Here is a 13,820-nt window from a genome sequence, read left to right on the forward strand (position 1 = left end):
TTAAATCAATCATTATGAAATGGAAAGGGTACTATACAGCCATAAACCAGCATAGACCATCGCCAATTAATAGTGCAAGGAGATGACTAGTGAGTAAGGCTGCTAATTCTGAAGGAGTTACAACCTACAGTGACTGAAATTGAAAAGACTGTGTATATGGCAACTGTGCCCAAGTTCTTTATCATTCACAGCTTTAAGCGAGAGTCAAAGAGGTAAAGAGAAAGCCACTGCTAAATAAAAAAATCAGGGAAAGCATGTGGGAGACTCTGAAGTTAAATGAAAATGGGTACTATGGTCTGAAGTGACCAAGTCAAGCTTTTTTTCTACCAGAATAAACACCATACTGTATTTGCCCTAAGGCTATCTTTGCAAATTATTAAAAACACACTATTTCCACAGAGAAGCATAGTGGTCACAACAGCATGTTGTGGGGATGCTTCACCTGTAAATGTAAAATGAATGCAGCCAAGTGCAGTGAAAATCTAGAGGAAAAACTCATTCAGTCTGCAAAAAATCTGCATCTTGAAAAAGTTTTTTTTTTTTTCCATCAAGACAAAAACCCGAAGCCTAAAGCCAAAGATACACAAAAGGCTTAAAAACAACAATGCGAATGTCAGGTTGCAAATCTCAAACCAAATGAGAATTTGTGGCTGGACTTGTAAAAGGCTCTTTACTCATGATCTCCTGACAGAGCTTGAGCAGTTTTTCAAAGAAGACTGGGGAAAATTGCAGTGTCCATATGTGCAAAGCTGAAAGAGACCAGTGCACACAGACTCAGGGCTGTCATAGCTGCCAAAGGGGCATCTATTAAAATCTGACATGAAGGGGTGAATACTGTGTGATCAATTATTTTGTGTTTTATAATTTAATTAATTTAGACCACTTTACAGAGATCTGTTTTAACTTTGACATTCACGAGTTGTTTTCTAATGATTACTGTGTAAAAAGCAAAATTCAATCCATTGTGATTCAAAGATGTATAAATATAAAATGTGAAAACTTCCACAGGAATGAATACTTTGTACATTATTTATTATTTCCCAGTTCCTGTACTTATAAGACTTTGTCGAGGTTTAATTATTTGGATCTGAGACAAGCCACAGAGATATGGGTAAATTGTTTAGTCAATAGAATGGCAGATGCTTTATTATAACAAATAAACAACATGTATCCTGGCAGTCTGTGAGTTTTAACCCTTATCACTTACTTCTTTTACAAATATAAGCATTTCATGGAGTTTTGAGTGGGAAAAACATTATAAATTAGGGACTTCACAAATTTAAGAAGGAAACAAAGTGAATCGTAGGACTTATCAATACCCAAACATTTTTATATCTCTTCCTTAGTTTTAGTCCAAAAACCTGTTGATGCAAAAGCCTTTGAAGTGAATACTTTTATTCTAATAATAATACTATTTATTATTGTTATTTTTTGGAATTATTTTGGATTATTGCTCCTAATTTATGAAGACACTTTTTTTATACAGACATCACAATATTGTTTACAATTACTGCAGTGGCTGCTGGTCCCATGACCTCAGCAGGCAACATGTGGTGTCATAGCACTGCCTATATAAAGAACAGCAGCGCATTGCAGTTGACATCCAAGCTTTTGAAGTTCAACAAAGAAGTCTTTTTCAGCTGTCACTTTATTAACCTTTTTGACTTTTAAACTCAACATTTTTTCCTTGCTTCTGGGCTTTGGTGCAATCATTTGACTACCATTAGCTACTTCTTATTTATTTTTTTTGGCTATACCATTTTATCTCCTGCCCAATTTCCAATTATCCTTTTCAGGACTAGTCTTACTTTTTTTTCTCTTTTTTCAGAATAGATATAACCTTTTCCGCTTGCATATTTCTCAGATAAGATACAGTATTTAGAAACCCAAAATACTACAGTGACTTTATAAAAACTCACACATATCTAGCTTAGTAAATTATTGATTTGTTTTGAGTTGTGATAAAAATGTGTCATATGCAACACATTGGTTTCCACATCTTTAGAATGATCAGAATATCATACAGTAAGATATTACTACCAAGAAAATCACAAAAGATATCATTTACAAAGGTGTGAGAAACTCCTGAAGTACTAACCAGTACTCAGGGTGAGATAATATTCAGATTGACTTTAGTACTGAAAGATATTGCTGAAGAACTGTCACTGTTATAACACAATAAAACTTTCTTCTATGCTTTCTTTTCATTCTTACAGATTGTGTTCAGCTATCCTGCTGCCACAAATGCTGTCCAGCTGCCACTCTCTGCCACTACCTATTGTTCACTGCAGACACATAAACTCTGAGATGAGAACATGAGTGTGACTAGATAACAGGTTGAAAAGGACTCGCTTGGCCAATTTAGTGGCAAGAATGTTTCTTTGAGAAATAAAGAATATATTTTTTTCCATAAATCATGTTTAATTTTGGGTTCTTGTAGCCCACTGGACAGCCCATGCAGAGGTCCAGCATGATTCTACTAACCCCATAATATAGTAAACTTTCCAGTTTCGTTTCACCTTAAAGTAGATGAAAACTATGTACCTATCTTCACCCCAAAAAAATATAACCCAGCCTATACATGCCTCTTTTCCTCCATGAAACTGGTTCTCGTTTTTATAGTTCCACAGGTAGTGTAACCTGTTTTTATTTTCAGGTGAAATATTAGGTACAGGTGATTTAGTAAGTTCTTTTTCATACTTTATTTGTTCTAATAATGTCACAAGTTTTTTTTTTTTAATCTTACTGATTTTATTGTAATCATTCCATACAAATAGATCAATTTTTACAAAAAATAGGATTCAAAACAAATCAACCCCCACCCTGAGAAAGAGAGCATGTCCAATGGAGTAAAACTTAAAGCTTGTAAAAAAACATAAATTGATGAGTTTAATTGGCGGATAAAGATAAATGGAGAAGAAAAAGAAATGGGAAGAGAATCTACTTCCTCAGTGCTTTAAGAGCTTATTCTAAAATATTATTGATTAGATCCTGCCAGGTTTTGAAAAAGTTCTGCACTGATCCTCTAACTGAGAATTAGATTTTTTCCAATTTCAAATAGTATAAAACATCAGTTACCCACTGACTTAAAAGAGGAGAGCTAGGATTCTTCCAGTTTAGCAAAATAAGTCTGCGTGCCAATAGTGTAGTGAAGGTAATCACAGTTTGTTTGTCCTTCTCCACTTTAAGCCCATCTGGAAGAACACCAAAAACAGCTGTTAATGGATTAGGGGGGATTGTGACACCAAGGCTGTCTGAAAGGCATTTAAAGATTTTTGTGCAGAATGATGTTAATTTGGTGCAGGCCCAGTGAGGCTGGAACTTGATTGCAGCGTTCGCAGGTTGAATCTTGCCCTGGAAACATTTTGGACAGTTTTAAGCGAGACAGATGTGCTCAATATATAATTTTGAGTTGAGTAATTGTATGCTTTGCGCATATGGCGTTCGAGCGAATTCTATGCATTGCTACCTTCCACTCCTTTTCTGAGATGTTGAGTGAGAGATCTTTTTCCCATTGTCTTCTTGTCACAAGTTTTATTGCCAGACTGCTTTCTTCTCTCACAAAGTCTTCAACTTTATGACTGGCTAATTAATCTTCAAGATCTTTGGAAAATATAATTTCTTAACACACACACACACACAAATTTCCCAACGTACATCTACAACCAAACTTTTGAATATGATGTATTTACCAATGGCATTAGTTCCTCTGGTCACACATCAAAGAACAGTGTACGGCTAAAGAAAGAAAATTAGAAGGCCACAGGTTTAACAGCAAAGAGATCAGGGATGAAAGCAAAGTCAAAACAAAAATGGTGGTCTAAACTGAAAAGGCAATGCTTGTGTGTTAGAATCCAGTACGTAAATCAGTGTCCAAGTCTTAAAAACCAAGCCCAAAAAGGTAAGTAACTGAATGATGTCTGTCAATTACAACCCCCAGTGAATTTTTTTAGATTGAATTCACAAAATTGGACAAGGTTTGACTTTTGTGGTACTGATGCTTGACAACTGACACCTGCATCTTAGCGATGGGAACACAAAATGGCAGCACCCACTGAAAAAAATGGCATCACAGGAGATATGCCTCAAAACAAACCTAAAGCACAAAAGGTGCAAACTGACTTTTTCGGAATAAATATAAGGTCTTAAACAAAAATGCATTAAGGCAACAAAAAATTAACAAACATAACAAGAATCATAATAGACAATTTCTAACCATTCTTTCCTCAGTGGCTGATAGACAGTTGCCACGCAACTCATCTAGGTTTGTAGGAAGAGGAGAGAATTTTAACTTAGTTAATTAATTATCAGTTTTGCCTTGCTAGTAATTAATGAAGTAATTTGGCACGGTTTCCACTTCATTTTCATTACCTTTGTCTGTAGGAGGTGGTCTCTGACTGTTACACTTATATCAAGGTAATGAAGCATAATCATTTTATAAAACAGAACAAAGCATTCTCTTGATAAACACAAGGATTATATAAACATGTTAACTGTAACACATATATCAATATAGAAAAGAGGATGCAAGACAGACAAGATAGACAAACATGTAACACAGAAGAGTCAGGATGTTTACTTGCTGTTTAGAGTTCTAATTAATCTTGGCACAGAAAGAGTTTTGCAATACCAAGTCTTTAAGGATAATTTGCAATGTTGTATGGAGTTGTTTCTGTTATTGCTCTGGGATTCCTCTTGTGTTGGAGTGCACTGTTTCTCTTTGCGACATGGTCCTTTGTTCATTTTTGGCTGTGCTTTTCTCAGCTAGCTGTTAGGTTCTTGGCTGTGCACCCTGCATCTGTACAGGGAAGCATTACTGTTTCTGGTGCAGGAGTTTAGGCTCTGAAGTTCCCTTCTTAAAGTAATAGCTACTTATCAGTCTTCTCAGGCTGGGCTCAGTTTCTGGCATAGAGCTTGTCTTGGCAGAGTGGCTCTCAGGTTCCAGGTCCATAAAAAGAAGAGATTGTCAGCTTTCAAAAGAGAGAGTGGCTCTTCAGCTTTTAGATTTCAGAGAGTGAAGTGCTCATCAGCTTTCAGAGGGAGCTAAGAAGAGATGAAAGCAGCAAGTTTTGAAGGAAGGTGTGACCTCTGGTGTTTGGGTCAAATTCACTTACAGTTACAGAACCAGTGTCTGGTCATAGGCACATTCTCTTGTTCATCACATACGGGGACAGTTCAGTTTTCAGTTACAGGCCTAAGATGGAAGTCCACTTAGGCACCTTCATGTCTGAGGGAGACTCTGCAGAGGTGTCAGCTCAACTCTGATTTATACCTTTTGTTAACAGATGAATTACAGGGTTTACCAAGTATGTCACAAGTTGCAGGTTAGACATTTTTTCAGGAATACAGGTTGGGGCTGAAACATCTCTGTTAAATCTTGTGTCTTAGTAGATCTTGCATTCTATAAAAAAGCCTAGCAGAATGGGCAATACCCACTTTGTCCAAGAGGTTGTGGTAGCACCAACTGCTGGAAGCATATAAAGAATATGCCCAGTATACTGCTTTATCCAATACCAGTCCTGGAGTTTTTATTCATCTTAGAAACCGTGACAATGTCATAAACAACATTAACATAAATGATGCTGCATAAAATCTAAACAAAATAAAGCAGAACTATATTTTCAACTACTGTAATATTCTGTAAGAAAAATATCTCTGACCAGTAAATGAGATGTAGTCTTTAGAAGGTGTGCATGAAATAATAGCTTAAGATATTAAATGGATATGTGGCATAACAGCAACTTAAATTTCTGTAAGTAGCTTTATGAAGAGATATAAATGCCTTTTGGGGTATCAACACATGTCTTGATGAGTCTTATAATGAACTCACGTACTGCCAATTATTGATAAAGCACCTTACTATTCATGATATACAAGATAGTTAAGTATTAAAAGTATACAGTAAATTGACTTATAATTGAGCGTGTTAGGACTGTACCATGGGAGCCACACTATTATGGGTTTTCTAATGGTAAATTTGAATAATCATGTTTTGGCAATGTGGTGGGCTGCCACCCTGCCCGGGTTTGTTTCCTGCCTTGCACCCTGTGTTGGCTGGGATTGGCTCCAGCAGACCCCCGTGACCCTATAGTTAGGATATAGTGGGTTGGATAATGGATGGATGGATGGATGTTTTGGCAATGTTACTGTAGTTTTTTGGTTGGTATCTATTATGAAAATACAGTTTAACAAGAATATATACTGATGATGAAATTTGTCATCAGACTAATTCAGCAAATCATGTTATGTGTTAATACACTGATTATTATTATTATTATTATTATTTTTTTTTTTTTGGCTTATGTTAGGAATGAGGATCCACAAATTCCATTATTCTGCAATGACAGCACACTGTGGGGTTTTCATGATGGTATTGTTTGCCTGTGGCACAGTCATATATGTAATACATGATGAAAATAACAATATTTTAAATGGTGAGTAAAAATCTGTATTATGATTTCATAACAATTTGCCAAAGTAATCAAAAGGAATTTGAGAACAACTTTATAATATTTTGATTTCAGAAGGTTTGCCTTTAAAGTATGTCTGGATCACCAGAGTTCAAAATATTTATCTATTATTTGATTGTCTTTAAACATATTTATATTGAAGTGTAAATGATGCTTACTGACAAGCCATACCATAAGCACACTTAAAGCCATGGGCTGCCTGTCTGTGACAAGAATATAAGTAAACACTATTTAATATGAAATATAGTTACTATTTATTATCATATTTGAAAGTAAATAGACTGCTGTACTGTCTTCCACACCTTGCTGCATAAGGACAATTTGTCATAGTGTTTAACTTTGCCAAAGTCCAGGTTTGTAAGGATTACAACACACTGCATGAAAACTGAACTTATTCATTTAAGGTAAGATAAGAATGAGTTATTTATTAAATATTTACTTTGAATGAAATCAAGTAATGACTGAGGTTGAAAACTATGACATACCAAATTATCACTTAGAAATTCTGTAGCTTGAAATACTTAAATTTATCTTTAAATTATTTACCAAGGTCTTCATATGCAATTAGGATATCTGTAATTAATTTAAAGGTGTTTTCACAGCCAGCTCATCTGGAGCAGCATTTTCAAACTATGCAGCATTTTTCCCATAGTTTAGTTTCTTTAGATTGATGTGAACATGTCAATTGCTTGTCCAGTTCACTGGACAATACCAAAGGAACCAACCCAGTGTGAGTGTGCGTGTGTGTGTGTGTGTATGTGTGTGTGTGAGGGACCTGTGAGGGATTGGCACATTGTTCAAGGTTGATTCCTACCTTGTGCCCAGTGCTGCTGGTTTAGTCTCTACTATCCACCACCAAAAACTTATGGGGGTTAGAAAGTGTTATATTATTAACAAATTATGTTGTATTTCAGGAAATGTCAGAACAATTCAAGATGCAATTATATCTTCCTCTTTGCTTGAAAGTTTACAGTTGGTGGACAGAGCTATTAAAAATACAATAAAAAGGTAAATCAAATCACAATTTTTATATATATACTGTATATGTATGTATGTATGAGATATATACCCTTTTTGCAGATTTTTGTAATTTTTCTCACCAATATATACTGTATTATGATTCTTCCTACAATCAACATTTTTGACTTTGGTTTGGGCTTAATCTGTGTTTTAGGCCATCTTGAGCGCTGTCCAGCTATGAACTGCTAGCGGGCACTGACTTAAGCCAGTATATCATGAAACTCTAACCCAGTCATCAAGCCATCACGATTTGGCTCTTGTCAAAGTCGCTCAAATTCTTATGCTTGCCTATTTTTCCTGCTTCCAACACATCACCTTCAAGAAACAACTGTTGACTTGCTGCCTGATATATCCTACCCCTTGACAGGTGCCATTGTAACGAGATATTCCATGTTATTCACTTCATCTGACAGTGGTTTTAATGTTGTGCCTGATTGGTGTACATATGTTTGCGTGTGTAATAAAAGAAAATTTTTACACAATTAAAATTTCATCTGATAGCCTGTACTGACTTTTATATGTAGAAAATTGCAACAATTATATACAATTTAAAGATTTTTGCTTCATTTTTAGGAATGATATTTCTAGCAAACTGCCTAACTCCATACAGATGTTATCATTTTTAAAAAGAGCAGCACCAGAAAGTGAAGAGGTTTCAAGGGCTGCTGAAATTTTTGAAACTACATGTCACATAATAAAGAAGAATATATATCAGAAACATAAAAGATCTATAAATACTACAGGTAATTATACAAAAATAAGTGTTTTCATTTAAATTAACTAAACAAAAGAAACAAAGATAATGCATGTACTTGAGTGACTCATAATATGTTCAGCTTGCAAGAATGCAAGATAAGCTGGCATCGGATATTTATTATTTACTTGTCATTATACTAAGCTACTTTAAAAAAGATTAAGCGTTTTTTATTTAGAGCATGTGCAAACCAAATCACAATTTACTGATGGTGCAGCACAAAGTTAGCAGACGCTGTAATAGGGTTTATGTATGTACTTAATCAAAACTGTCACAAAATGAAAATGATGAAAATAGTCCAACAGTCATCAGAACAAACCACTGACCTGGGCACATTATTGAATTTGTAAGGCAATAATAATGTGAACTGTCATGATAGTAATACTTTGGATCCTCTAAATGCCTGTAATGCTGCATTTTCAGCTTTCAACGCCCTAGTCAGAGGTACTCGAAGTAATAACTGAAAGTGCAGCAGCAGCCCTGTCAATAATATTACAGTCCTTTGCCACCTGAACACATCATCCAGGATTATTATTAAGACTGCTTCAAACCAAGTGGTGGTCAATTTACATCCATCTAGCCTATTCTGGCACCACTGGGTGCAAGGCAGGGGCAATCTTTGATTAGGGTCCCAGTCCATTACAGGGCACACTCTGACACACACCTGTATTTGACCAGAGTCATATTTGAGCTGACAATAAACCAAATACAAATGTCTTTATTTTGAGGAAGTGAAACTAGAGGACCCCAAGAAAACCCAGACAAACACAGGGACAACATCATAGCATCACTGTTCAGATGGTTACTGAGTGATATCCCAACATATGCTGTTAAATTTTTTTGGCAACATTTTAACATTCAACATGGAAATGTATGTTCCTGCGAAAAGATGGCTTCCTTTTCTTGGTTGTTTTCTGACTTCATTTTATTGTTACCGAGAGAAGATTCCAGTATCCTTTACATGAAGATTAATTCATTTATTATTAATTTATTACACTTTTTATTTTGAAAATATTAGTATTTCATTATAAACTTAATTAGAAACCTTAGGCAATTAATTGTTTACAACTAAAATTAATTGGTAATTTTGTAACTCTATTTACTGGTCGATCTACGTTCCTACCCTCACCTATGGTCATGAGCTATAGGTAGTGACCGAAAGAACGAGATCACGAATACAAGCGGCTGAAATGAGTTTCCTCCGCAGGGTGTGTGGGTTTTCCCTTAAAGACAGGGTGAGAAGATCAGTCATCTAGGAGGAGCTCAGAGTAGAGCCACTGCTCCTCCGCATCGAGAGGAGTCAGATGAGGTGGCTCGGGCATCTGATCAGGATGCCTCCTGGACGCCTCCCTGGTGAGGTGTTCCAGACATGTCCAACCGGGAGGAGGCCCAGGACACGCTCGAGGGACTATGTCTCCTGGCTGGCCTGGGAACACCTCGGGATTCCCACGGAAGAGCTGGAAGAAGTGGCCGAGGAGAGGGAAGTCTGGGCATCTCTGCTCAAGCTGCTGCCCCTGCGACCCGATCTCGGATAAGCGGAAGAGGATGGATGGATGGATAAACTTTCATTGTAGGTATTAAATTATATGGAGCAATAAAGACAAAACTGAGACTTCAGTAAATATGTGGCAGGTGAAGTTTAATTATAAATAAAAGACATGTCTTACACATGTAAAACTAAAATATATATATTACGTACTGTATAATTTTGCCTGTGTGGTCTGAAACCTAAAATCACAACTTAATGATACTTTGAATAAATTACATGAAAAGTTACTGACAAAATATGTAATGTGATACAATAATATAATTATTTTTGAAAATTAAAATTAAAATTAATTGGATGAAAGGGAAAGACTTTTCTAATAGTATAATATCACCAGTCTTATGAAATGTTATTTGTTTTTATTTGAATTTCTTTTTACAGACTTTCTTACAAATGATGAACTACGAAATATTGCAGCAATATCTGGATGTCATTCTCACTTACAGCCTCACATTTGTCCGAAATCCTGTTTAATAAACAAATACAGAACTATCACTGGAGCCTGCAACAACAGGTAGTTGCAGCATTATTTTACTATGGAGAGAAATACATAAAGCATTAAGAAATAATAATGTCTTGAAAACAGTGCAATGCAATTTTGGGTTTTGGCACTAGAGCCACTGCTTGCATTTTCTTTTGCAATTCCATATAATCACATTTATTGTCATATGCTAGGCTGGATTAGGATGCTGAGATACCAAACACTGTACTTTCAGGGTGCTTTCAGATGAGGCCTATAGTTGAAGAATGTTACAATGTTATCTGTTCTTAACTAAGCCTGCTTCATCCAATGGGAACAATGCACTTACCAAGAGCAAATAATTTGACAGGGCTATCCATTCTTAATAGCTTTGTACAGCAAAATTACATTTTGAAAGTATGGTGTTTTGGCCTTTAATGAAACATTACTTTATGTAAATTTCCTTAAGTGCCTACCCATGTGGAAATAAGGGAGTATGATAAATAAAAAAGCTAAAACATTGAAAACCTCAATAACCCTGGATTAATAAGAAAATACAACTTTCATGGTCAAATAGAAGCACTTTAATGTATTATTTCCCATATTGCATAGTTTTTGCTTGGTATGTATCTGGGTATCGAGTGCCACTATCTAAGACTGGTGGTTTTCCCTTGGAATTTGCAGCACTGCATTTTAAGAGGGGTGAAGGATGTTCTCCTTTAATATTTTTAAGTGCTGCGATCAAAGAACAAGAGTGGGAGTTGGGGGTTTGGTGGTGGTGGATGGGTTCAGTTTTCAACGCCACAGCTGGGAACTGGAGGTCGATGGAGTGGAGCAGATAACCAAGATGAGAGGTGGTATGCATCTAAGAGTGTCAGTAGCCAATAGCAAAAAACAGCACTTGCTATCCATAGTGCCTTGACTTTTTCTTGAGCTTCATCAACTTTCTCTTTCCATTTTATAATATGATCACATCTTTTTCTTTTCTTGCCCAGGACACCAACCTGGTTTCAGTAGTCTGTCTCTTATTTGACAGTCATGCTATTCTTGGGGTATGTCAATCACTTCTGCAGTGTCTTTCATTTGCGTAAAGCACACGGTCAGCAGAACAAGGCGCATGTTTTGGCATAATATTAATAAACATCAACAATACATGTACTGATAGAAAAAAAAACACACCTGCTAATTTTCTTTTTTTATATTGTCACCAAATTTCAATCAAATCCATCAAGATTTTGGATTTAGTTTTTCTATTGTGGAGAGGGGTTTACCCCATAAAAAATATCAAAATGCCCTTTCTTACTGAACACCTACTACCCTAGTTGTACCATCCTGCCAAATGTAACTCTTTACCTAAATGGGAAACAGTGTTCTGTTGATGAATGAGTGAATAAGTGAGTGAGTGAGTGAGTTATGCTATTTAGTCAGCTAGTAAAGTAATTAGATATTAGTTTTTGATGTCCTATGAATCCAAATAAACAATGACATTTGCATGAATAATGCATCTTTATTCAACTTGTCTTTAGGTGGGTTCTGGATTGTGACAGGGGAGGGGAGAGTAGGTCCCATGCCTGTCATAAGTTTTTCTGATCACAGACGCACTAACTACAAGTACATTTATATCTTTGTCTATGTCCCATTCAGCAAATCAGTGAGCAGTGAAATCATTTTGCTTAAAGTGTCCAGCACTGTTTATATTTTAAAGACATGTTTACTTCTTTCCACATATATTAACATGTCACATGACTATATTTTAAATGTAATATTCTTTTCTGAAATTAACAGTTCTGGATCAATATTGGATTGTAGTTTAACGTAATGCTACTTGACAGCTTTTGTGCTACAGGTTCAGTATAAGTTAGAGGCCTCCCCTACAAGACTTAATGTGGCTTCCTTGCAATTGCATTTCATCCCACTGTGCACTTTCATTTTCATTCTGTACAAAGACATGCATTCCAATACAGTAGTGTCACCTTAGTTTGTGCATGTCTATATTGTGTGGCACCCCATCTAAAGCTGGTTCAAACTTTGTGCTCTTTGCAGCTGGACTAGTCTTGATCTGACAAGGATGATCCATTTATGAAAATTAAGTAAGGAATGAATGTGGAACACTGAGAAAAGCAACAGTAAAAGATCATCTTGTAAACATGAAAAAGCAGAGGAGTTACACTTTGCTCAAAACTTTTATCTTTTGTGTAGTAATTAACTTACCTCAGCTTTATTATATTTTGGCAAAATACAGAATGAACTACTGACATTTCAGACATATATTTCTTTTGCACAATAGGTCTTTGTTTAATGATTTCTTCAAGTAAATTAAGTAATTAGTAGGCATGCACCTTTATTTTCTGCATTATGTGTGTCTGATTACAAAAGGAAGCAAAAGCAACCTCTTACAGTTCCTTTTCAAATGGGGAGTACACCTTCCTCTGAAAAGCCCGACTGCAGCTTTCAACCGTCTGTTCCAGGCTATTTATAAGCAAAAATGACTTCTACTTATTCAGGTTACTGTTTGATATGGTATCTTATCTTTTTTATTTTTTATTTTGGTTTTGCATTTTTAGTGTGAAGCTACTATACAGATGCATGTAGCCCCCAGCTATGCCATAATATGAAATAAGTTCTTGAACCTTGATAATGAAAACTTTTCATGTTTTTATCTTCAAGCACTTTATTCTGTTTTGACATATTTTATCTGGAATTACATAGGCAGGCAAGTTCACTTGTCACTAAATACTAAACAAATCAAAAACATTATAGTAAGCATAAACAATCCCTGGATGTCATTGAGAATACAGTTTTATTTGTTCTGTCTCATACGATCCTTGGTGGCAATGATACTCTTAATATTAAACAAGATGTGCATGGCAGCATAGTTAAGAAGTGAATGAATCATGATTCCTAAACATCATTCTGTCACTTTTTTTGCAAATTTCCATTCATCATTATGAAGGCCTGTGCCTTCACATTCTGATAAGCTGACTTCATGGTGCATTCATTTCTAGATTTGTTTTGTGTGCTGTTCTCTTTTTATGATGATGGATGTCTGAAAATAACAATCATTTATTCTAGTCATCAGATAAATAGCTGAAATGTTGAAGTGGATTACAAAAAAAAAAAGCTCTACTGTTTTAGGTTATTTCTCTCAATGGCTTACATATCTGAATAAACTGTCATTCTTTCAGATTAATTCTAAAAAGGGTAGTGACCCAGTCTAGAAATTTGTTTCATTGTCCACCAGTAGGCTAGCTTTATTTTGTCTGCGATAATAACTTTTATTTCTGGTCTGTGCTTCAATGACTAAGGTTACCATCAGTTGTTATTTCAGCATGATGATGCACTGCCACTTTTAAAGATCTAGATGTATGTGTCTGAATAAGTAAACTTATGCCAGAGAAGTTTAATTCACTTCTGTGGATTATGTGGCCATTGCTAATTTGTGAGGATGCAATCATGACAGTCAAAGCCACTGAGAAGATGATCAGCTCATACCTACTTAGCAGCGTTGTTCTTTATGTAGGTAACAAGGTGAAGCTTACATTCAGCTACCTGAGTGAAGTTGCTGAGTTG

General features: G+C 35.7%; 1 protein-coding gene across 1 annotated transcript in view; it reads left to right on the forward strand.

Annotated features, from left to right (window-relative positions):
• tpo (thyroid peroxidase) overlaps nt 1-13,820 on the forward strand; it is a 72,905-nt gene that overhangs the window by 14,700 nt on the left and 44,385 nt on the right. The window contains exons 2-5 of the mRNA XM_039749754.1: nt 6,309-6,370; nt 7,385-7,478; nt 8,064-8,233; nt 10,172-10,304. Of these exons, the coding sequence (XP_039605688.1) occupies nt 6,309-6,370; nt 7,385-7,478; nt 8,064-8,233; nt 10,172-10,304 (459 nt within the window). The remainder of the gene's footprint in view (nt 1-6,308; nt 6,371-7,384; nt 7,479-8,063; nt 8,234-10,171; nt 10,305-13,820) is intronic.

The sequence above is a fragment of the Polypterus senegalus genome, chromosome 3 (genome assembly GCF_016835505.1).
Source record: "Polypterus senegalus isolate Bchr_013 chromosome 3, ASM1683550v1, whole genome shotgun sequence".
In the NCBI taxonomy this organism is placed as follows: Eukaryota; Metazoa; Chordata; class Cladistia; order Polypteriformes; family Polypteridae; genus Polypterus; species Polypterus senegalus.